Source organism: Balaenoptera acutorostrata, chromosome 1 (assembly GCF_949987535.1).
Source record: "Balaenoptera acutorostrata chromosome 1, mBalAcu1.1, whole genome shotgun sequence".
In the NCBI taxonomy this organism is placed as follows: Eukaryota; Metazoa; Chordata; class Mammalia; order Artiodactyla; family Balaenopteridae; genus Balaenoptera; species Balaenoptera acutorostrata.
The window spans coordinates 197,801,075-197,824,398 of record NC_080064.1 but is presented as its reverse complement, the minus strand read 5'-3'; the positions used below and the strand labels follow the sequence as shown (position 1 = coordinate 197,824,398).

The following is a 23,324-nucleotide window of genomic DNA, read 5'->3' as shown; positions in this document are numbered from 1 at the left end:
TGACATTTATATGTGAAGTCCACAAAAATATATTCTCAAATATGTAAGGGATCAGAAAATGTACTGAATGGGATTTTTTGGGCCAGAGCTAGGTGTAGCCTCATAAAATAAAACTAAAGGCCATGTTATAAAACAAATAGATGAGCAAAATATAACAGAAAGATGGACTGGAACTTTCCTTATCAAACATTAAAATACCAAAAAAGAAAAAAACAAAACAAAACCCCAAATATTAAAATACCTAATTAAACAACTATCTGAGCTTATAAATAAGTACAGCAAGATTGCAGGATTCAAGATCAATACACAAAAATCAGCTGTACTTCTACACACTTGCAATGACCAATCCAAAGGTGAAATTGAGAAAACAATTCATCTTTAGCAAGTGGTGTTGGGAAAGCTGGACAGCCACATGTAAATCAGTGAAGTTAGAACTCTCCCTCACACCATACACAAAAATAAACTCAAAATGGCTTAAAGACTTAAATATAAGACATGACACCATAACACTCCTAGAAGAGAACACAGGCAAAACATTCTCTGACGTACACCAGACCAATGTTTTCTTAGGCCAATCTCCCAAGATAATTGAAATAAAAGCAAAAATAAACAAACGGGACCTAATCAAACGCACAAGCTTTTGCACAGTGAAGGAAACCAAAAACAAAACAAAAGGGCAATTTACAGACTGGGAGAAAACATTTGCAAACGATGCAGTCGACAAGGGCTTAAATTCCAAAATATACAAAGAGCTCATACAACTCCATAACAAAAAAACAAACAACCCAATCAAAAACTGGGCAGACATTTCTCCAAAGAAGACATACATACAGATGGCCAACAGGACGTGAAAAGATGCTCAACATCGCTAATTATTAGAGCAGCGGCTCCCAACATTTTTGGCACCAGGGACCAGTTTCATGGAAGACAATTTTTCCACGGATGGGGGATGGTCCAGGTGGTAATATGAGCGATGGGGAGTGATGGGGAGCGGCAGATGAAGTTTCATTCACTCGCCCACCGCTCACCTCCTGCTGCGCGGTCCAGTTCCTAACAGGCCGCAGACCGGTACTGGTCCGTGGCCCTGGGGGTCGGGGACCCCTGTATTAGAGAAATGCAAATCAAAACTACAATGACGTATCCCCTCACACTGGTCAGAATGGCCATCATTAAAATGTCTACAAACAATAAATGCTGGAGAGGGTGTGGAGAAAAGGGAGCTCTCCTACACTGTTGGTGGGAATGTAAACTGGTGCAGCCACTGTGGAGAACAGTATGGAGGTTCCTCAAAAAACTAAAAATAGAACTACCATATGATCCAGCAATCCCACTACTGGGCATATACCTGGACAAAACCCTAATTCGAAAAGCTACATGCACCCCTATGTTCACAGCAGCACTATTCACAATAGCCAGGACATGAAAGCAACCTAGATGTCCATCAACAGATGAATGGATAAAGAACATGTGGTATATATACACAATGGAATACTACTCAGCCATAAAAAAGAATGAAACAATGCCATTTGCAGCAACATGGATGGACCTAGAGATTATCATACTAAGTGAAGTAAGTCACAGACAAATATCATATGATATCACTTATATGTGGAATCTAAAATATGATACAAATGAACTTATTTACAAAACAGAAACAGACTCACAGACAGAGAAAACTAACTTATGGTTTCCAAAGGGGAAAGGGGAGGGAATAAATTAGGTGTTTGGGATTAACATATACACACTACTATATATAAAATAGATAAACAATAAGGACCTACTGTATAGCACAGGAAACTATATTCAATACCTTGTAATAACCTATTATGAAAAAGAATATATATATATGCATATATATGTATAACAATCATTTGCTGTACACAAGAAACTATTACATTGTAAATCAACTATATTTCAATAAAAAAAAGAAAACAATTCAATTTATAATAACATCAACGCAAATAGGAATAAATTTAACAAAAAGTACAAAGTCTATACTTTGAAAACCATAAAACATTGTTGAAAGAAATTAAAGAATATCTAAATAAATGGAAAGACATATTCATGGGCTGTTAAAATAGCAACACTCCCCAAACTGATCTATAGATTCAACACAACCGTTATCAAAACTCCCAGTGCCCCCCCTTTTTTTTTTTGCAGAAATTGCCAAGCAAATCCTAAAAATCCATATGGAAATGCAAGGGAGACAGAATAGTCAAAACAATCATGAAACAGAAAAACAAAGTTGGATGACTCACACTTCCTGATTTCAAAACTTACTACAAAACTGCAGTCATCAACATTGGACGGTGTAGGGACTTCCCTGGTGGCGCAGTGGTTAAGACTCCGAGCTCCAGGGGCCTGGGTTCAATCCCTGGTCAGGGAACTAGACCTCACATGCATGCCAGAACCAAGGAGCACGACTGCCGCAACTAAGACCCGGTGCAACCAAATAAATAAATAAATTAATTAAAAAAAAAAAAAGACTGGATGGTCTATAAGGATAGATGTATAGGTCAACTGAATAGAACTGAGAATCCAGAAATACATTCATACATTTATGGAAAATTGATTACAAACAAGGATGCTAAGACAATTCAATGGGTGAAAGAACATTCTTTTCAAAAAACAGCCTTTGGGGTGATGAAATGGTTTGTTGAACTCTCCATCTGCATACAAAAGAATTAAATTGGACCTCTATCTCACACCTTATACAAAAATGGACTCAAAACAGATCAAAGACCCAAAACTATAAAACTCTTAGAGGAAAACGTAGCTATAAATCTTCCTGACCTTGGATTAGGCAATAGTTTCTTAAACAAACAACAAAAGAATGAAGAAAAAAAAAAAAGAAAGAAAACACAGATAAATTGGACTTCATCAAAATTAAAAACTTTTGGGCTTCCCTGGTGGCGCAGTGGTTGAGAATCTGCCTGCCAATGCAGGGGACACGGGTTCGAGCCCTGGTCTGGGAAGATCCCACATGCCGCGGAGCAACAAGGCCCGTGAGCCACAATTGCTGAGCCTGCGCGTCTGGAGCCCGTGCTCCGCAACAAGAGAGGCCGCGATAGTGAGAAGCCCGTGCACCGCGATGAAGAGTGGCCCCCACTTGCCGCAACTAGAGAAAGCCCTCGCACAGAAACGAAGACCCAACACAACCATAAAATAAATAAATAAATTTAAAAAAAAAAATTAAAAACTTTTGTTCTTTAAAGGACAATATCAAGAAAATGAAAAGACAAGACTCAGAATGGGAGAAAATATTTGCAAATCATACATCCAGTAAGGGACTTGTAACTGGAATATTTAAAGAACTGTTACAAATCAACAATAGAAAAAGACAATCCGGGCTTCCCTGGTGGCGCGGTGGTTAAGAATCCGCCTGCCAATGCAGGGGACATGGGTTCGAGCCCTGGTGCGGGAAGATCCCACATGCTGCAGAGCAATTGGGCCCGTGAGCCACAACTACTGAGCCTGCGCGTCTGGAGCCTGTGCTCCACAACAAGAGAGGCCACGACAGTGAGAGGCCCGCGCACCGCGATGAAGAGTGGCCCCCGCTCGCCGCAACTAGAGAAAGCCCTCGCACAGAAACGAAGACCCAACACAGCCAAAAATAAATAAAAATAAAAATTAAAAAAAAGAAAAAGACAATCCAGTTTTAAGATAGGCGAAGGATCAGAACAGAGATTTCTCCAAACAAGATGAACAAATGGCCAATAAGCACATGAGAAGATGCTCAACACCATTAGTCACTAGGATGTGTAAATCAAAACCACCACGAGACACCACTTCACACCCACGAGGAGACTATAATTACAAAGACAGTACCAAGTGTGGACACGGACATAGAGACATTGCTGGTGAGAAGGTGAGATGCTGCAGCCACCTTGGAAGATAGTTTGGCAGGTCTTCAAACAGTTGTCCATAGAGTTACCATGTGACCCAGCAATTTCACTCCTGGTTATACACCCGAGAAAACTGAAAACACATCCACACAAATGTTCACAGCAGCATTATTCACAATAACCAAAAAGTGAAAACAACCTAACATCTACCAACTGGTAACAGGTAAACAGATCGTGGTCTATCCACACAATGGAATATTATTCAGCCATCAAAAGGAATGAAGTACTGATAGATCCACGAATACACACATGGGTGAATCTTGACAACGTGCTAAGTGAAAGAAGCCAGACACAAAAAGCTACGTTTTGTACGATTCCATTTATAGGAAATGTCCAGAATAGGCAAATGCAGAGAGAGAGAAAGTAGATTAGAGGTCTCACGGGCTGGGGTGTGGGGGGCGGAGATGGGGAGTGGCAGCTCACGGGGATGGGTTTTCTTCTGGGGAGATGAGAATGTGCTGGAACTAGAGAGTGCTAATGGCTGCACAAGTTTGTAAACATGCCAAGAACACTCAACTGTCTACTTTTAAAGGGTGAATCTTATGCTGTGAATTATACCTCAAATTTTAAAAGTACTTAAAGCTAAAACAATTACCCCAGTGCTATGTTAGTACAGTCTCGAAGGAACAATAAACCAGGCCCCAACACAATTTGTAAAGATTTAACACATCACGAAGGAAGCGTGTGTTTGTGAGGGCATGCGGTTTCAGAGAGAAATGCAGACAGGTTAACAAGCATCGCGTCTGGGTGGCAGAATTGTGGGTGATTTCTATTTTCTTTTTATTTTCCGTATTTCCTAAATTCTCTACAATGAGTCAGAACAAAAACAAACATGTTTTTTAAAAACGAGCTGTGTCAGTGTATAATTAAGTCCCAGGCTCTGTTGCGCTCGGCTGGGGATGGCGCCTGTGTGGGGTGGGGCTCGGGGAGGGGAGGACTGGGGGGTGAGCAGGAGAAGCCTCATTCCCTGGGGCCCCCTCTCTGGGGCCATTGCTGTGGTCCAGGCTCTGCCCCGCACGGCCTCCTCACTGGCCTCATGGAAGGGCCGGCCCTCGCTGCAGAGCGGCCTCCTCCAGGCTGCCAGCCAGGCCTGCACCAAGGCTGCCTTCTCCAGCTCCCGCGTCGCCCCCAGCCCCCCAGTTCACAGCCACTTCTCTGCTCAGCCTGCTCCCCTCCCAGCAGGGCCGTCCTTTCTCTCCGCTGCTCACCTTTCATTCTACCTTCGAAGCCCAGCTCGGGCGCTTCTCCTTGTGGGGCTCTGCTGCTCCTCCAGCCAGGAGGGACCCTGGCATCATGAAGCTCCTGCTCATCTCAGAAGCCGGCTGCCAGGCCCCCAAGAGCAGCAGCTCTGTGACTCGGTGTATCCTAACGGCCACAGTTAGACTCAGATGCCGGGGGTTCTCTAAAGCCCTAAAAGCATTGGGCATTTATCTCGAGGCATTTTATGTTCGATGACAGTGTGTCCTTCGGGCCCTTGCTCTTGGTTCCAGGCAGACTCACGGTTACGCTGCCAGCCCAGCGATGCCCCCTTTGACTTTGGACCAAACCAAAGACCGTGTTGTCTGGAAACTATGACAAGATTGATGCGGAAAAGCTCCCGGTTCCCATTTTATGAAGACCTTAGTTTGGACCAACTGGAGATTATCGTGGCCGCAGAGGATGAATTTGGGTTTGCAAGGCCTGATACGGATGTGGAAAAGTTAACACATCCACAAGAAGTTGCAGATCACACTGCAGATAAGAAAGATGTACACGAACAAAGTACCAGACCTTTTCTCCACTGAGAGAGGACGGATGGTCCTGGGAGCGTCTGGACATGAGAGCACATTGGTATTTAAATTCCCCAGGTGTTTTGCCCTTTAAAAGTAAATCTATGGAAAAGGAGAGAAAAAGAGAGAAGAAACTAGCCATCAAACTCCTCACCTATGCAGAAGAGTGGAAGGACCTGCACTTCAGATGAGCTCAGATTCGAACCCCAGCTTGGACGCTCGTGCCTGCACGGACCTGCTGTGACCATGTCCTAACCTCCACCTGACGGTCACTCGCTGAAGCTGGTGTCTGACCGGCCCGGTGCGCGTGCTGACTGCCATGGAGGGAAAGCGGTGAGGGCCTCACACTCCCTCCGCACAGGGGCGACCGGCCCCTCAGGAGGACCCCACCTGGTTCTGCAGCAAAGCCTGACGGGGGTGAAGGCCCACCGCTCCAGCCCCCACGGTCTCAGGGTCCCTCACGTGGAGTCTGCCGGCCCCATGGGTCAGTCTAATAATAAGCCTCATCACAGCAACGCCCTGCGCGTGTACTTGGGACCCTCCCGGCAGGACACAGAGCATCTCAGGAAGCTTCAGGGCAGTCACTTTATCATCCCCAGTTCGCAGCTTACAGAACCACAGCTCAGGATGTGCAGACAACTTTCACCTAGGAAGAGGTGGAACTGGCTTCCAAAGACAAGCAGCAATGATTTCAGAGAAAGACCCCGGAATCACACACACCCCTCGCAGCTGAAAGGAGACAGAGCCTCTGGGAGCCCCCAGCCCAGCCCAGCCTGAGCCCACACGCCGCCCACCCAGGGTTGGCAGATATGTGAGGCCTGGCCGAGGGGAACGTGAGTGGCCACTGGCCATGCCCCCCGAGCCTCACTTCCCTTCTCCCTCTGACTCCCAGACTCCAAGTGGCTGGGGCAGTCAGATCCAGGACACAGGTCAGGTCTCACCAGGGAGAGATGGGCCAAGAAGGGTCCTGTCTGCCTGGGTCGGCATGGACCAACCTTTCTCAGAACTCTCCAGACTTGCCAGAAGGTCACCACTTAGCATCCCATCCCCACCACGCGCCGCCCTGCCCCCCACTCTGAAACAGATCTGTAGATAATACCTAAAGGGTATTTACTATGTCTGTACCCACACCCTGCCCTCCCCACCGATCTGAATTCTGATTACATTCTCCTCCAGCCCCGGCAGCCAGTAGCAGCTGGCAGGCACCAGGTCAGCACCAGCAAAGACAAGAGAGCTCTGCCTGGATCCTTCCTGCTCTGCTCTGCTCGGGCCAGGGGGGCCAGGTCCTCCCCTCCTGCCGTCCTGGTTGTGAGAACTGAGGATGCCTGGTTCTGGTACTCAGTGTACTCAGCAGGCTCAGAGTCAGATGGAATCAGTCTAGGAGGACTTCCTGGAGGAGGTGTGTTGCATTGATTCAAGCAGTAGAGAGGCAAATCCTGGCAGAAAGGAAGAGGAAAAGCATCCTAGCCTGAGGAACAGCTCCAGCCAAGGCTTGGAGGTAGGAGAGGACAGGTTTGGGGAGCTAGGGACACGACAGGGTAAGTGACCTGGCTGGAGTGGGTAGAGGGCAGGTATAGGCACACCGACGTGAAGGCAGGTGTAACTCATAGGAAGACTTGTCCTGCTGGCCCTGAGGTCTGTGGTTTCTGATCAGAGGAGCAATACTATGAAAGTGGTACCATCCAATGACCTGGGGGAGCCTTGGGCCCGCCCTCACCTGGCCCCTCCGACCCATTCCGCCCCAGCAAGCAGCAGGACTAGGCATCGGGGAGACAGCTGGCTTCCAGCACCGCCACCCCCGGCCCCCAGACATGCTCTCCCCCTCCGTTTCCCCCCACTCCAGATGTTTGGAGGGAGGGTTTTTCTGCAGGCCCAGGTTAGTAGATGTGCAGCTGAGGGGCCGGTTAACAGGGCCAGAGGAGCACGCTGGGCCTGGGGCTGGGGCTGGGGCTGGGGCCGAGGCAGCTGCAGCGGCCTAGAAGGCCTGGGGGCTCCCTGAGGAGGCCTGCAGCCCCAGCTGAGGAGCAGGAAGGAAGGGGACTGGGAGTGGGGGGTCCAGCCTCCTGGCTCCCGGCTGAGATGCATCGCATCCAGACACTGACTCTTCATTCCCACCCCTGCCCCACCCCGAGCTCCGGAAATTATGACCTTCCTGGCCCAGCCGCTTCACAGAGTAAGGCCCCCATTGCCCACAGGGGCAGGGACCATCCCTAAGTGGCAGGTAATCCTAAGTAATGTCATTCTTGGCTTTGGAAGGCATTGCATGGCTTTTTAAAAAAACAAACAAGTTTATTTCCCACCTGTTTTATTTGGGCAGATCCATGCACTAACGTGCAGATCCTGACAGCACACGGCCAGGGTCTGCGGCAGCGTCCACGCCAGGCCGCGACCGTGCTCTGCTGGCTCCAGCCCTCGGCTGCTGTCATGCCCTGACTCCCGTCCAAGCTTGGCCTGCCCTCCGCCTCCCCCGACAGGGACAGTGGAGGGCAGGAAGGACCCCAGGACGCCCTCCTTCCTCGAATTCCTGGGTGTTCTAAGGAAGCTTCCAGAGGAAGCAGGGAGCAGCAAGTGTTGGCAGAAAGACGGTCCACTTAAGAAGCAGACACACCCGAGTCTAAATTCCAGCTCCCGTTCTTACCCCTGTTCATCCCTGGCCGGGCTGCCTCACCTCTCTGCCCCCTTCTGCATCCGTTTGTTCATACGTTTATAAGCAAAGATGCCTGAGCGCCTGCATGGGCCAGGCACGGTACCAGCGGCGGGGAATCCTGAGTGACAGGAAGGACAGTGTCCGCCCTCATGAAACTCAGAGGGGACGGAGAAGGGAAGTAAGAGGATGACAGCAGGCGAGCGGGACGCTCTGGCAGTGCGGGGTGGCGGGGCCCTGCGGGAGTGATCGTCGGGGCAGAAAAGGCTTCCTGCGGGCAGCAGGGCCCCCCTGAGGCCTGGGCAGGGGAGCAGGACGCACGTGCTCAGCGGGTCTGCCGGCGGTGGCAGGGTGGCGCAGGTGGCACGTCCTGCAGCTCAGCAAGGAGCTTTGTCCTCAGGGTGTCGGGAGCCACGGGGATTTTAAGCGGGGTGTGTGTGCGCGTGACACGATCAGGTTTGTGTTTTAAGGTCCGTCGGACTCAGAGTGGGGAAGATCGGGATGAGTCCAGGACGAAGCGGGGGACCGGCTGGGAGGCTGCTGCACCCCGGGCAGGGGCGATGGCGGGCAGTGATGGGGGGGACAGGGTGGCCGCCAAGTCGTGGATCAGGAAAGTAAGTGACGACACAGAGGCTGGGGCTGGAACGCCCTCAGGAGGGGCATCGGGGGTGTTCAGCTCGAGGCCGGCTTGGCCACCCACGCGAGGCTCCACCGGCAGCCCCCGCAGCAGCCCAGGCTGCAGGCGTGGACTCGAGAGGGCCGAGGAAAGAGCCCCCAGGAGTCTGACATCGATAGGGTGGCACGGGCTGGGGGCCTGCAGAGAAGACTGAGGAGAGGCCAGTCAGGTAGAGGGAGCTGAGACCCCGTGAGACAAGGGCTGGGAAGAGCCTGCTGGGCTTAGGGAAGGTCTGGACCTTGGTGAGAACCACTGTGAGGGACCGGGAGCCGCAGAGGCCAGCCGGAGGTGACAAACGGAACAGCGTGTGCGCTGTGAAGGGGGAGTGGTGGCTGGAGGGGCCGTGGAGCAGAGCCTCCGAGACGGCACCAGAGCCCAGAGCCCTGCAGCCCACGGAGGCACTGGGGTGGTGCTGTCACCTGGAGATGCTCAGAGCAAGCCCCTTCCCGCTTCCCCTCCCTCTGCTCCCGCCCTCTCTCCGCCTCTCTTCCCGGTCTTGGCCCCAACTGCGGTGCCTCGGCTCCGAGGAGAGGGATGGGCCAAGGTCACTTCCAGCCCCAGACAAGTGCTGCGTTCCCTGCGCGGGGCATCCTTGGGGGGGTACCCTGAAGAAGTCTCCGGAGGGCGGGCATGGGAGGAGCCAGGGGCCAGACCTGCCCCTTCTCTCGGGGAGACAGGGCTCTGTGACGGGCTGTCCTCTCCAGGGCTGCCAGGGCCCCTCAAGACTCACTCAGCTGGAGACAGCGCGGCCCTCCCGCCCCTCCCCACCACCCAGACCCCTCCCGAGGGTCCACAGAGTCCTCCAGACCAGGTCCCGCTGGAACGGGACGGTTTTATCTCGGGGCAGGCGGAAGGAGGAGTTGGCTGCAAGTCCAAACACAGGTGTTGCGGCCAGTGAGGGGGGGCCGCCACTTTGGCCAGAGTCCCGGGGGGGCCACATTCCAGAACCACTGATCTTAGAGCCATCTGGCCAGAGAGGTCACAGCGGCTCGTAAAATGATGGTTCCCTTTCAGAAAGGAGCGAAAAAGCATCTGCAGGCCTGCCCCCATCTCGCTGGTGACGCCGCGGGAGTCCCCTCCCCTGCCTGGACCCGGTGACCCGCCGCCTCCGCCTGGTACTCTGAGGCCCTGCGCCTGGGCGGGCAGCCTCCACCCTGCGGCCTCTGCGGCGGCCCGAGCAGGAGCCCGGGCACCTGTGGCCTTTTCCGGCTGGTGTGCAGACTCCCACACTCCGGCGAGCGGCTGGCCACCACCTGGGCGCCAAAGGCCAGAAACAGGTGGACGATTACTCACAGACTCTCAAAACAGATCGCCCCTTCCCAGCCCCTGACCAGTCTTCTCTCCCTGGACGGATGGACAGATGGACGGCCGCACGGTCGGGGAGTGGGGGAGGGGTGCAGCCAGTGGAAGGCTGGCGGCCGGCACACAGATGCTGTCCCCACCTCTTCCTGGCTGGGATCTGGCCACCCCTCACCTCCCTCTGGGCTCTAAGGCTGCAGTGGGATAGAATTCTGAAACGAGGCTGTGAGCTCCCAGCAGACGAACTGTTTACCAGTTCTGTGATCAACACCCTGAACCTTCATTCCTCATCTGTAAAATGGGGATCATGGGACGTCCCCCAGAGATCTGTCACCAGGAGTGAATGAGGTGACGTCTGCTGAGCATTAGCCTAGATCCTGGTACCACAGCGGGCGTTCAACAAGCCTGAACCACAAGTGTGATGCTCATTACATACACTGGGGTTCACCTGGTCTTCATCACGTCCACCAGCTCTGCTTCGCTTTTCTACACCGACTTTCCGTCACATTCACCTGCCCTCACTCTTCTGTCTCAGAAGCTTAAGTCCATGGTGTATGCGTGGGGAGGGGTAGGGATGGGGGTCTAGGCATGCGATATTCCCACATCAAAGCTCGAGCTGCTGAAAGGCAGGGCCCTCGTTTTACTATTGAGCTCAGGCATTTCAGGCACTCGGCAAGGCTTGAATAAGCAAGTGAATAGATGGATGGAAGGATGGATGGAAGGATGGATGGATGGGTGGACGGATGCATGGATGTATGGATGGACGGATGGACGGATGGATGGATGGAAGGATGGATGGATGGGTGGACGGATGTATGGATGGACGGATGGATGGACGGATGGATGGATGGACGGATGGTGGGTGGACAGATGCATGGATGGTTGGTTGGATGGATGGATAGATGGATGATGGATGGATGGGTGGATGGAGGGAGGGAGGAAGGGAAGATGGATAAATGGATGGATGGATGAACACCAGGGGTTGGATCTCCTCTTCCCTCCAGATGTACCCAGAACCCAGGCCAGATCTCCACACTGGCGTCAGCTGCTCAGGAAGAGGCACTAATGCAGGAGGGAGGAACCTTGCCTCTGTCATCTCCCCATGGGGGAGGGGGGTCACCCCACTTCTTGGCTCTGCCCGGGGCCCATGTGCACCTAATCTCAGTCTGAGTGGCCAGCTCCCACCCCCACCCTGGGTGCCCCTGCCTCTCCCAGGTCTCTCAGGCCTAGGCCTGTAGGAGCTCCACGGGGCTGAGGAGACCCACAAGGGCCGAGGAACCACGCTGCTCCTTGGTGGCCCAGCTTGGGCCAACTCTCTCCCAGACCAGCATTTATGGCTGAAAGAACCCTCACAGGATCCCAGGGCCCAGCCCACGCGGACACTCTCCTAGTTCTCCGGGAGCCAAATTACCCGTGTTGAGACCTTCATCACACGCAGGGGGCTGCCCGCATGCCCGCCCACCCACCCACCTCGAAGCAGCCTCTGCCCCAGACGCATGTAGTAATCAACTCCCGGAACCTTGGGGAGATCCAAATACAGTAGCATATAATCATGGGGCCCGAAATAGCCGTGCCAGGGAGGCCATGTGCCACCTCGTGGTCCCTGGGGACCCCTCGGTGGGCCCCACAGCATGGCCGGGCTTTGGGCTTTCTCTGGCCGGCAGGCAAGTTGGGCGGCACTGACCATACCCACTGGATCACCCGAGAGCTCGGGGCAGCTCGGGAGCTCGTCCATGGTAGACCGGGCATCGCCATGGTCAGAGCTGCCCAGACCTCCAGGCCCACGTCCCACCTCCCGCTGGTGCCGGGCCGTGCGGGGCAGACGCCGCCCCCCTGCCCGGCTGACTCATGGACCGCCACCCTGGCCGAGCCTCTGGTCTCCTTCTGAGTCAACGCCCAGCTATCACCCTGCCACTCTCCGCGGGACCCTCACCGGCCCTCTGTCCCCGTCACACCCCTGGCTGGGCTGGGTGGTGCCTCCCAAGACGGTGCACTGTCATCCTAACTCCCAGAGCTTGTGGATGAAGAACCGTATTTGGAAGAGTCTTTGCAGGTGTAACTAAGTTAAGGGTCTCAAGGTGAGATCACCTGGATTATTGGGGTGGCCCTAAACCCAGTGACAAGTGTCCTGTGAGAGACACAAGCGGAGAGGAGGGGCCTCGTGAGGACGGGTGATGTGGCCACGAGGAACGCTGGCAGCCGACAGCCACGGGAGGCGGCTCTGAGGAGGACCCGCCCTGCTGACACCTTCATCTTGGCCTGCGGCCTCCGGACTGTGCAAGCGTCCGAGTCTGCTATTTGAAGCCGCCCAGGGGGCTTGGGGGGTCCCTTTCGTCCATAACTGGCTCTTACTCTTCCACGGGCGTCAGAATCCACTGGGGTGGGGGGCCCGTGGAAACGCGATTGCGGGCCGCACCTGCAGAGGTTCTGATTCAGCAGGTGCGGGCGGGGCCTGGGAGGCCACGTCTGACAGGTTCCCAGGAGGTGCTGGCGCCGGTGCCCAGGGACCCCGTCCGGAGAACCACTGCGCGACACGGTCCCTCCAGGCGGTGTGAGCCGTCCTCTGCCTGGGCCCCTGCCCCGAAGACACGGTCCTTGTCCCCGTGATGCCCTCCTCCTTCCCCCGGCGCTCAGAGGCCTGAGGAGATGCTTCCCCGAGGGGCCGCCTCCCACGCGCAGCCGGCTCCGCCTCTGCCCCAGTGGGAAGCCGCAGCCAGGCTCCCCCAGGCCTGTGGGTCAGTGGGCTGCAGTGCGCATGCTGCTCCTCGCGCGGCTGGCTCGGCGCTGTTCCTGGCGACAGGCCGCTGAAGCTCTCCACGAGTCGATGCTTATCAGGCACAGGCGGCCTCGCGGCCTCCCCTGGGGCGTGTCTGGGGTCTGAGCAGCAGCAGGGGTCTCTAGGGATCCACGGCGATGCCAGAGTGTCAGCAGCCTGGGCTCCCCTGGCAACCAACACCGTCCACGTGTCACGGACCGAATGTTTGCGTCCCCTGAAATTCGTGTGTTGAAGACCTGACCCTCTTCCATACGATGGCATGAGGAGGCGAGGCATTTGGGAGGGATTAGAGCCCTCACGAGCCAGGAGAAGGCTTCTGCCCGTCTCTGCTCCCCCAACGCGAGGGCACCGTCTGCAGCCCGGAAGAGGCCCTCACTCCCCAGAGCTCCACCACGGGCCCCGGTCTCAGCCTGCCAGCCTCCAGCTGTGAGAAATAAACTCCTGTTGTTCATTTAACTAAACTCCTGAGCCACCCATCTATGGCACTTTGCTACGTCAGCCCAACCCGACCTCACCCAACCCCAGAATCCCAGGGTGCAGACAGACGCAGGCCAAATCAGCGTCCGTGGGCATCCTCCAGCGGGGCACACGCTCCAAGGCCAGCCCTGGGAGGAGATGCACTGGAGACACCATGGTCCCAGAGCCCCCGATGGCCCACTGCCCAGGGCTCATCATCTGCCCACTCAGTGCCCTCAGCATGGCCCTGGGGGGTGGCTGAGTGTCACGGCGTGCGCGTGGACCCTGGGCTAGGCTGCCTGAGCTTTGACCCCGGCTCTGCTACGTACTGTGTCCCTTCCACCGAGTCCCTGCACCAGCTGTGCCTCAGTTTGCTCATCTGTGACATGGGGTGACGAGGTTAGCGGTCTAACCATCCCACAGAGCCGCGAGGTGAAGTGAGGTGTGAGTACCAGCGGCTCACACACGGAAGGGGCCGTAAGTGCTGGTCATCATTGGTCTGGGGGACAGCTGTCCCTCAGAGGAGGGTCAGAGATATGGAACAAGGGGGGTCTGCTCAGAAGCCCCCCAGGGAGACCTGCGATCCCTGTCCTCCAAGAGCCTGTGCGCTGGGTGGCATGGCTGGGCCACTTTCCTCCTCGCCCCACAGGCAGGTCCCCAGGAGACGGGCATGTTTGCAGACGGACCACCCACTGTGCCAGCCCCCAGAGACCAAGCATGCGGCCGTCACAGGTGACTCGGGCACGGGCGCCCTCCCCGCCCCCTCCCCCTCCCTCCCCCAGCACAGGCCCCGGTGTGTTTCAGATGGCAGCTGCGCTGGTTCTGACGGGGGTCTCGGGCTAGAGTCTGCACCGCCCTGGACTTGCTTCCCCGGCCCGGCAGAGAGCGGTGGTGTCATGGGGCTGCCCTTGTGGTGACGTGCTCCCCCCGGCGTGTCCAGGACGGGGCTGTTTTCTGTTTTCTCCCCTAATTTAGTCCTGCCACGGGGCCTTCCTGATTCCTCTCGGGCCCCACCCGGCCCAGGCCTGAGGTCGTTCTGGGCTGTTCTCTGCTCTTCCATGGACTCCCCTGCCACCCCCGGCCCTGCCTCACCCCCACCCAGTTTCTCTTTTCCCCCAGGCTCCTCTGGCTGCCGTGGTTTCTCTTGGCCGTGGCTCAAGCCTGGAGTGACGCGTCTGGCACGGCCACCCTCGCCCTCCCACACCGGTCGGGGAGGAAGCAAGTGTATGCAGGGGATGGGGGGGTGATGGGGGGCCAAAGAGCCTGGGCGCCGTGTCGGGCTGCGTGCCTGGGCCCATCCCCTGCCCGCTCCCCCCACCCAAACCCGCTTCCTGTCCCGTGGACCACGGGACGGAACCTCCATGGACATTCCAGGAACGTCCGTGGGAGTTTGCCCAGGGGAGGCGAGGAACAGCCTTCCCGGGGACCTGAGCCCCAGGGGCCTGGCTGCTGTGGACCTGCCGCCCCAAGTGCCAGCTCTGACCGCGGGAGGCCCTGACCCGGTCGGAGCTTCTGTTCCCTCATCTGATGGCAGAGACGGCCACTGTCACAGGGGCGCGTGAGGATGGAATCGGATCACGTGGGTGTGGCGCTGGCACGCGGGGCGCTCGACGGAGGCCATTCCCCCCTCTCCGCTCAGCCCGGCAGACTGGGCCTGCTGCTCCTGAGCCCTCCTGGGCGGGGGGGCCTGAGTCAGGTGGACAGCGTCTCACTCTGATGGAACACCCACCAAACAGAACCTTCAGGTAGGGTGACGCCCCCCTTCTCCCCAGCACACGCACACGCACGCGCGCACACACACAGAGGCACGTGCACACTCCGATGTCCTGCAGGCAGAGTGACCCGCGCTCCATCTTATACCAGATGCCTGGTCACCCCTCCGGCAGGTACCGCAAACCCAACATGTCCAAAGGAGCCTCGGCGTCCCCCTTGCCCTGTGCCCTCCCCGGCTCATCCCCTGGGGTTCATGACTCACCACTCATTCAACACGTTCTCACTAAGTCCCCACCGCGGGCCAGGCTCTCAGTGACCGGCCTCTCTGTCCACCCAGGTGTCCAGGCCAGAGAGCTGGCAGTCAGTGCGACTCTTCCTCTCCCTGGGCGCCCGCGTCCAGCCAACACCACCGTCCCCAGGAGTGACAGTGGTGGTAGTAGCCCCTCTGTGTCCTATCGAGGGACACAGACCCTTTTACTGAAACAGGAGAAGCACACAGGCCAGGAAGCTGCAGGCCTTACAGGGAGTAAACGAAGGAGCTGAGATTTGAACCCAGGCAGTCTGAGCCCAGAGCCCTGACAACCAGGCTTCTTGATACTCCCAGAGCCAGTCTGCTGCTCCTTTAGCCACTGCCCCCACCTCTCCTCCGGCCCCGTCACGTTCCCTTGGTGTAGGAGCCCGGCACCGGCTCCCCGTCTCCAGGCTGTCCTCCTTGACTGCCGCCAGGGTGATTTGCAATGATGCAAACTCCGGCTGGAGGTCCTGTGATGGCTCCCCAGGGCCTTAAGCATAAAGCCTGAATCCTGGGCCGCAGGGCCTCCGTGTCTCAGAAAGTGCAGGAAGTGCCTGTGCGGCCCAAGTGTGTAAAAGACAAGACCCTCAGGGTCCCCAAGCAGGCAGAAGACGCAAGTCACAGCGGAAACATTAACCTCAAAGTAAGTGTGAAGACGTCCAGTGGAAGTCTCTTCCCCCACGGAAACCTCTTTGATGCTCTGGATGAAATGTCCCGCTCTCCCCCGACCCCCCATTCCTGGCTGCCCCTACTCAGTGGGCACCCCAGCAATAGTCTGCCCTGTGGGGGGCTGGGGCGCGGCACGGCCCCTCCTAGCTTTTGACCCTTGACCGTGGCCTCGAGGGGCACACCCGGGCCGCCTGCCCTGTTCAGCTGTGGCCTGAATGGAGGGAGAGGAGGTGACAGGGCCAGAGGCCCAGCACATGCAGGGATGGAGGGGGAAATGGGGGGAGGGGGAGGATGGGGGAGTGGGGCCAACGGGCAGCTGGGGAGAGTGGGGTGTCTGGGCAGAGAGGGAGGAGACTAGCCTGGGGGTTGTGACCCAGCCCCCTCGGCCGGCCCTCTGTGCACGGTGGGTCCTGGGGAGGGGAGGATGGGGCAGGGACCACTGCAGGACCCACAGGCCAGGACACCAAGGCCTTTGTCTTGACACCGCACGTTCAGCCTGCCTCAGTTTCCCCCAGTCCTGTCCCCCAGCTTTGATTCCTCCCAACTACCTATGTCCTCTCCCATCAGACGTAGATGTACCTGAAAATTCAGTTGGTTCAGGCGGCATGCATTAGGCCCCTACTGCATTCCAGGCCCCACGGTGTGCACCCAGCTCCTGCCCAGAGGACCACGGCCGCTGGTCCCTCACCCATCCCCCCTGCTTCTGCTTCTGCCCTGGAACCACGACGCCCCTAGTGGACAGGACAGGAACTGCAGCATTCCATGGAGGGCTGGACGGGTCACCGGGGGCCAGTGAGTCTGGGACGCCGGGAGACGTGTGTCTGAGTTTGAACGCTCCCCCGCCACCAAAGCCCCGGGGTCAGAGCAGGCGAGCTGGGGGAGACAGTCCCTTCCTGACGCTTCTCTAGGGCGGCAGCCTCCAATGCCCACCCAGGCTCCGCGGCAGAAGGCCAGACATCCCAGGACGGCGGCCCCGGGGGCCCCACACAGGGAGGTCCCATCCCCACAGTCCTCCACAGGGTCTGGGTGCCTTCCTGCCCCGAGATACACACGCGCACGTACACATGACATATGACGATGACAGCCCCCTGAAGAAACAAAAGCCAGGAGCGCACTGTTGGGACGGTGGGTGCAGGGAGGAAGGGGCGCCCAGGCCCGCCCCCAGCCCCCCCCCCCACGACTCACAGAGACTGCAGGCTCCGCAGTTCCCACAGCGCCTCGGCGGGGATCCCTCCCAGCAGGTTGTTCTGCAGCATCCTGTGAGGGGAAGAGGCGGCTTGAAGGACTCCCGCCCGCCTGCCACGCCGGAGCCCAGCCTCAGAGCCCAGAGTCCTGTCCCACCCCTCCCTGGCTGGAGGTCCAGGGCGCTGTGCACGGGGCTGGGAGAGTGCCTCAGAGGAACTCTGGGGAAAAGGCCGGGCTGGAGAGGACCCTTGGAAGCAGAGGAGACACGGCCGGGGAGCGGAACGCGGGATCCTCTGGCCGTCTGCTCTGGAAGGACGTGGGCAAACGCACGATCTCCTCCCCAGGCCTGTTTCTCCGTCTGCAGCCGAGAGGCCGGGGCTTCTTCGGGGAGGGGGAGGATGTGCAGGGCCCAGGCAAGTCTGCCTTTGTGGTGTGCGTGTCTACAGAGACAACCTGAGGCACCCAGATCGGAGTGTCAGCACCATCTGGTGACGCCATCACTCATGACCCCACAAAAGCAGGGACATGCCAGCTGGGGGCACGATCCGCTAGGGAGGCTGCCCTCCTGGACCCTCGGGGCAGTGAGTCAGAGAGCGAGAAGGGGAGAAACTGGGGTCTGGGGCCTTCAGGTGGCACTGCTGACCCCAGCCAACCCCGGCCACCAGAGCTGTGCTCAGAAAATCGAGGAGGCCACTCCAGGGCCTCGGGGAGTCCCTGAAGCCTCAGGGCCCTGGACAAGGGTCCTGCTTGCCCGGCCGTAAGGGAGGACCTGGGTGGCCGCTGCCACCGGAACGTCCTTCCCTGCTGGCCTCTGGAGAGGAGGAGGAGGGGGCATGTGGGGCGGGCCCCCCGGGGGGTGAGGGAAGAGCTGGGGGCAGGAAAGAAGGAAGCCGCCCCACCCTGACCCGCACACCCATTGGGCCCTCCTGGGCCAGGTACAGCCCCAGGAACAGCACCTATTGCAGGATGGGCTGCTCTGGAACTGGGAGGGACCTCCAGGGAGACCTACTGTGTGCCAGGCTTGCCGTCCACCCTCCCTCTAGGCATTACCCCACGCAGGAGCTCTGGCCACATCTGCCCCTCACCTGCCCCGACGGGCACAGGGCAGGTGCCCTCAGAGGTCCAGGCATCTCCCCACACACCTGGGGCAGAAAGAACTGTGGCTTCCCTGAGGACAGCTCTGGTGGGGGGCAGGTGGGGGCAGTGTGTCTGGGCTCTCAGCCTTCAGGACTCTGCAGGACAGGGATCCCCACCTACGGTCTCGGGAAAAGGCACGGGCAGGGGCTGACCCTCTTGACCCAAGCCTGGCCAGACCTTTGGAGAACCAGCGCAGGAAGGCGGGGACCCTAGCAGTAAGACTTCCAGGTCAGGTGTGGGGCTGGGCGGGAGGGACAGGGGAGGGGTTCTGCCACAGCTGCTCAGAGAGGATCAGAGAGGGACCCCTCTTTTTTGGTCCTTCACCTCTGGAAGGGCAAAGGGGAGGCAGAGTGTCCTGCAGGGACAGCCAGGCGTCACCCACCAGAAGGAAGATGAAGTTCAGACAAGGGCCCCTGGAGCAGCTAAAGTGACCGCCTCCCAGCACATAAAGAGGTTATCGTGCTGATGGCGGGCTTTACTGCTCTGTTTTTCTCGCAGGTCTGAAAACAAGTAAGGGAAGGCACTGCGGAAGGAGAAACCGTGGCGGACGCCAGGAAGTACTTCTTGCCCAGATGCAGGTGGAATCCCTGCTGTGAAGACGCTGAGTAGGCGGGCACCTTCCCCGAGACCACCCACCCATCCCTGAAGCAGAGAAGTGGACACGAAGGCTTTGGGGAACTGGGGTGTCCTCGGGGGGCCGCTGGGGGGCAGTGGCGGTGGGAATGGACACCCTGGCTGCCCTCCTCTCCAGCCGCAGCCTCTCCTGCCGCCCGACCTGCTGGGCCGCACCGTGTCCAGAGGGCAGGGCTGCGGCTTCCGGGAGGCTTTGATCAATTGCCTGACGCAGGCGAAGAAGAAAGAGGCTCGACCCTAAGCTGGGGGCTTAGGAACAGGACGCGAGTCTCACATCTTCTAAAGGCCCAGCAGACAGATCCCCCGCTCACCAATCCGGCTGCAGGTCTGGGCCTGCCGCTGGGCACGGACGGGCCACCACGCAGACCGCCTGGGCCACGTCTGGCTCCGGGGGCCTCCCCATCCCCGGGGAAGCGATGCTGGTGGAAGCGGGACAGACAAACCGAGAGAAGAGGCAGGAAGGACTGAGGGCCGGCAGGATGGGAGAGCAGGGTCTGCAGCAGAGCGGAAGGAAGGAGGGACAGGGGACAGAGGCAGAGCGCCCACGGGCAGAGAGGGAGTAGGGCAGCACGAGAGGCCAGAGCCCTGGAGCCAGAGGCCAGCAGTACCAGAGTCAGATAACGTAGAGAAAGGAGAACGCTTGGAGGTGGTCTGGGGGCTGCTGACACGCTGGAAGCCTGAAGCTCACAGGCCAAGTGGGCAGGGCCACCGCCAGCCTATTAACAACTTGGAGCAAATTAGAAAGATATTCCTTTCTAGATGGAAGTAGCCCCAAGGCTGGCACAGGGCTAGATTTCAGCCCCTTCTCACCCCTCAGGCGATGGTCTTGTGCAGTGAACAACCTGCTCAATTGTACAAAGAAGACCTGCAGGTCAAGTTGGGGCTGAGGAGGCAGGAGAGTGTGGGAGCGACTCACCACTTTAGGGAAATTTCAGATGGTCCAGGATCAGCACCCGGGCTCCTCCTCTTCTTCCCAAGCCAGTCCCTGTGGTGACGAGCCCTCCCGAGGAACCTCTCTGATCCACCCTCAGACCCCCTGCATCCCCTTCTCCCACCTCCTTTCACCCACACTCATCACAAGAGCAGGAGTGGGGCCCGGGGAGGACAGTCGCAGTTGGGACAAGGTGAGCTGTGGACTGCGGTTGGGGAGAGGGTGCCGTAGCGTCCCCTTTTGTCCAATAGGCTGTGGGCTCAATGCAAGAGAATAACACAAGGTCCTTTTCAATTCTCACTTTCCTTTTGCTTCAGGGGCAGAGACGCCTAGGAACTGGAGGAGGGGAAATGTTTGCAGACAGAATGGGACGCAATGCTGTAGCCAGAGACCAAGCCTGGGGCTCGAGAGGAAGGGGGTCCAGAGGAAACCAGCGGAGATTCCTCCTCTCCAGAAACTGTCCTACCCTCCCAGCCTGAGAGGTCCGGGGGGCACGTGGGTCTGAATCTGACCTTGACCCTCAAAGACCTGTGCTAACGGGCACTATTCATGTTACGGAAAGGAGAGGAGGTCACTTCCCTACATTGTGGCCTAAGCATCAGGTGCTGTTATACGTTTGTTTACAAATCACAAAGTTTGTTACAGACAGGGCGAAAGCAAAGACATGGAAATAATTAAAATGAAAAGTGAAGATAAGGAAATGAGCAAGCCAGTGGCAAACCAAGACACAGGTTACAAAACTTCCATTTGCCCAGAGTTCTCCAGGCTGCACCTCCATGTAAAGTGGGACTTAGACTTACAGGATTTTCAGGCTGTAGAGACCAGAGAACGCCTGTCCCGGGATGTGCGAGAGGCGGTTTCCAGAGAGACGCCTGCAAGTCAGAGAGGGGGGCCGGTGGGTGATGCTGGCAGGGAGCCGGGCAGGGCGGTGGCCCTGGGTCAGCATCCTGGGCCGTGGGAGGGAGGCTGGTGGTGTAACTGCACTGCTAACTGCACAATGACCCTGCAGGGGGCCCACTAGGACCCCCAGCCTTCAGAGGAGGAAACCGAGGCTCGGGTCACAGAGGGTGCCTGGTGTCTCCCTGGACCCGATTACCACTAGGCCCACGTCCACCGCGTCCATCCACAGCGCTGACCTGCTTACCCACCATCCCCCTGCGTTGCCTCCCGTCACCAGTGGAGTTAGATCAGACGGGCGTGTCTGGGTCTCCCTGTGCCCTAAACTACACAGAAAACCCCACTAGTCCAGAGGGCAGGAAACGGGGTGTCGGAATTAGTCTAACCCTGTGGTCTAATCAAGCGTTTCCACGTTTGTCATGGGTGACCATCAACTCCAAAAGGAGCAAACAGGACGGAATACGCCGATGCACGTCCTCAGTGCTAAGCCTGGTGGAGCAGAGCCTGCTGAGGACGGAGCAGGGTCTCTTAGGCATCCCTGGACGCATCGGTTCTCACTGAGAGGCCTGCCGACTGCCGATGTGGAAATCGTGCTGACACAGCTCAGAAGCCATTTTTAAAAAATATCTCTCTACTAGGGGACTTGCCTGGCGGTCAGGTGATTATCTACTGCAGGGGGCGCAGGTTCGATCCCTGGTCAGGGAACTAAGATCCCTCATGCAGCATGGTACGGCCAACACACACACACACACACACACACACACACACACACACACACACACACACACACACACACACACACACACACACACACACACACACACACACACACACAGTCTTTTTATTTGACATTTGTTGTTTTAAAAAAACACATGGAAAGGCATCGTGACCTTTGGGTTCCCTAGGTGGGCATCTTGCCTCTAAAATAGGCCCGACCCCCTCCCGGGGAGTGGAGGATGGAGGCCCAGCAGCCCCCAGGGCTCAGGCTGTGCCCGTGTCAGCCTTCAAACTCCTCCTTGGAAGGCGTCCCCACCCACCCTGCCCACTCGCTGACGTGGCGAGCCCGGGTGCCCACGCCAGGCGCCCTCTCGTCTGCTCCGGGCAGACTGAGTGCACCCTTGGGGGGCCGTGTCTAGGGCCAGGGTGAGGAGGGCTGTGCAGGAGGAGTGGGTCAGGGCCAGGGGCCCCCAGTCTGAGAGTTTAAGCAAAGCCGGTAGAGCCCCAGGATCGGTGGTGATGCCGAAACAAGAACCAGCAGGCTGGGGGTCGGGGGAGGAGGGGGGCAGGGTTGGGAGCGGGTGACCTGGCTGCCTGCAGGGGACGGTGGACACTCTGGCCAAGGACATGACTCTCTCACGTGAGGCACTAGAGCACGAGGCCAGCCTGCAGGGTTCCAGGCCATGGGGAGGGATCAACCAGGGAGGACTTCCTGAGGGAAGTGGGCCTTGTGTTGGCCCTGACAGAGTGGAGAGAGAGATGGTGGGCCTGCTGGGCTGGAGGGGAAATCTGCTCAGATGCAGGAGGGCTCCAGGGACGGGCAGGGGGACGGGCCTCCCTGGAGCAAAGCTGGCCGGGTGGGCTTGGGCCAGGTGAAGGAGGGTCCTCGAAGCGGCTCCTTTGGATTGTGGGGAGCCAGAGAAGGCCGTGGAGCTGGTAAGAGGCACCCTGAGATGGGCAGAGTGTGTCAGAGAGAAGGTAGGTGGTCTGTCCTTAGGGGCTGGGGTGGCCCCAGGGGAGGGGACGTCAGGGCAGCAGCAGCAGCAGGGATAGGTACGGGGGACCTTCAGAGGAAGAGCCACCAGGACCTGGGGAGCGGCCGGCGGCCGGACACAGGGGGCAAGGGCAGGTCAAGGATGACCCCAGGGAGAGGAGCAGCGCTGACAGAAAGCCGGTCGGCTTCAGGGCGGGAGAGGCTGGATGTCCGAGTTCCTCTGTCCCCACTGCCCGCCTCGGGCCCACACCTGGGCAGGTGGGGCTGACCCCACTCAGAAGAGCTCCCCACGGCCGTTTCCACTGGCTCCACCCATCCCCCTGGGGACCCCCAGTTCCCTGTGTCAGAGGTCACAGTGCCCGCCTCCAGCCCCCGCACCCCACCCCCCCATCTACTCACAGCTCCTCCAGGAAGCGCAGGTTGAGGAAGAGGCCAGGCCGGAGCTCCGTGAGGTTGTTCATGCTCAGGTCTCTGCGGGAGAGAAGGGCGCGGGCAGGCTGTGAGCTGCGTCCTCCCCGGGCCGTGCTCCCCCTGCGCCTCCCTCCTCCCCCCTCCCTCCACGGGACGGGCTGTGATGAGGGCCACAGAGGAAGCCGACCCCGTCGGGGATAGGCCAGAGAAAAATTCAGAG

General features: G+C 57.8%; 1 protein-coding gene across 1 annotated transcript in view; it reads right to left on the bottom strand.

Annotated features, from left to right (window-relative positions):
• Window positions 1-23,324, bottom strand: part of LGR6 (leucine rich repeat containing G protein-coupled receptor 6) — a 97,008-nt gene that overhangs the window by 48,901 nt on the left and 24,783 nt on the right. Inside the window, exons 2-4 of the mRNA XM_057540344.1 lie at window positions 23,093-23,164; window positions 20,886-20,957; window positions 17,385-17,456 (exon numbers count right to left, since the gene is read on the bottom strand). Of these exons, the coding sequence (XP_057396327.1) occupies window positions 17,385-17,456; window positions 20,886-20,957; window positions 23,093-23,164 (216 nt within the window). The remainder of the gene's footprint in view (window positions 1-17,384; window positions 17,457-20,885; window positions 20,958-23,092; window positions 23,165-23,324) is intronic.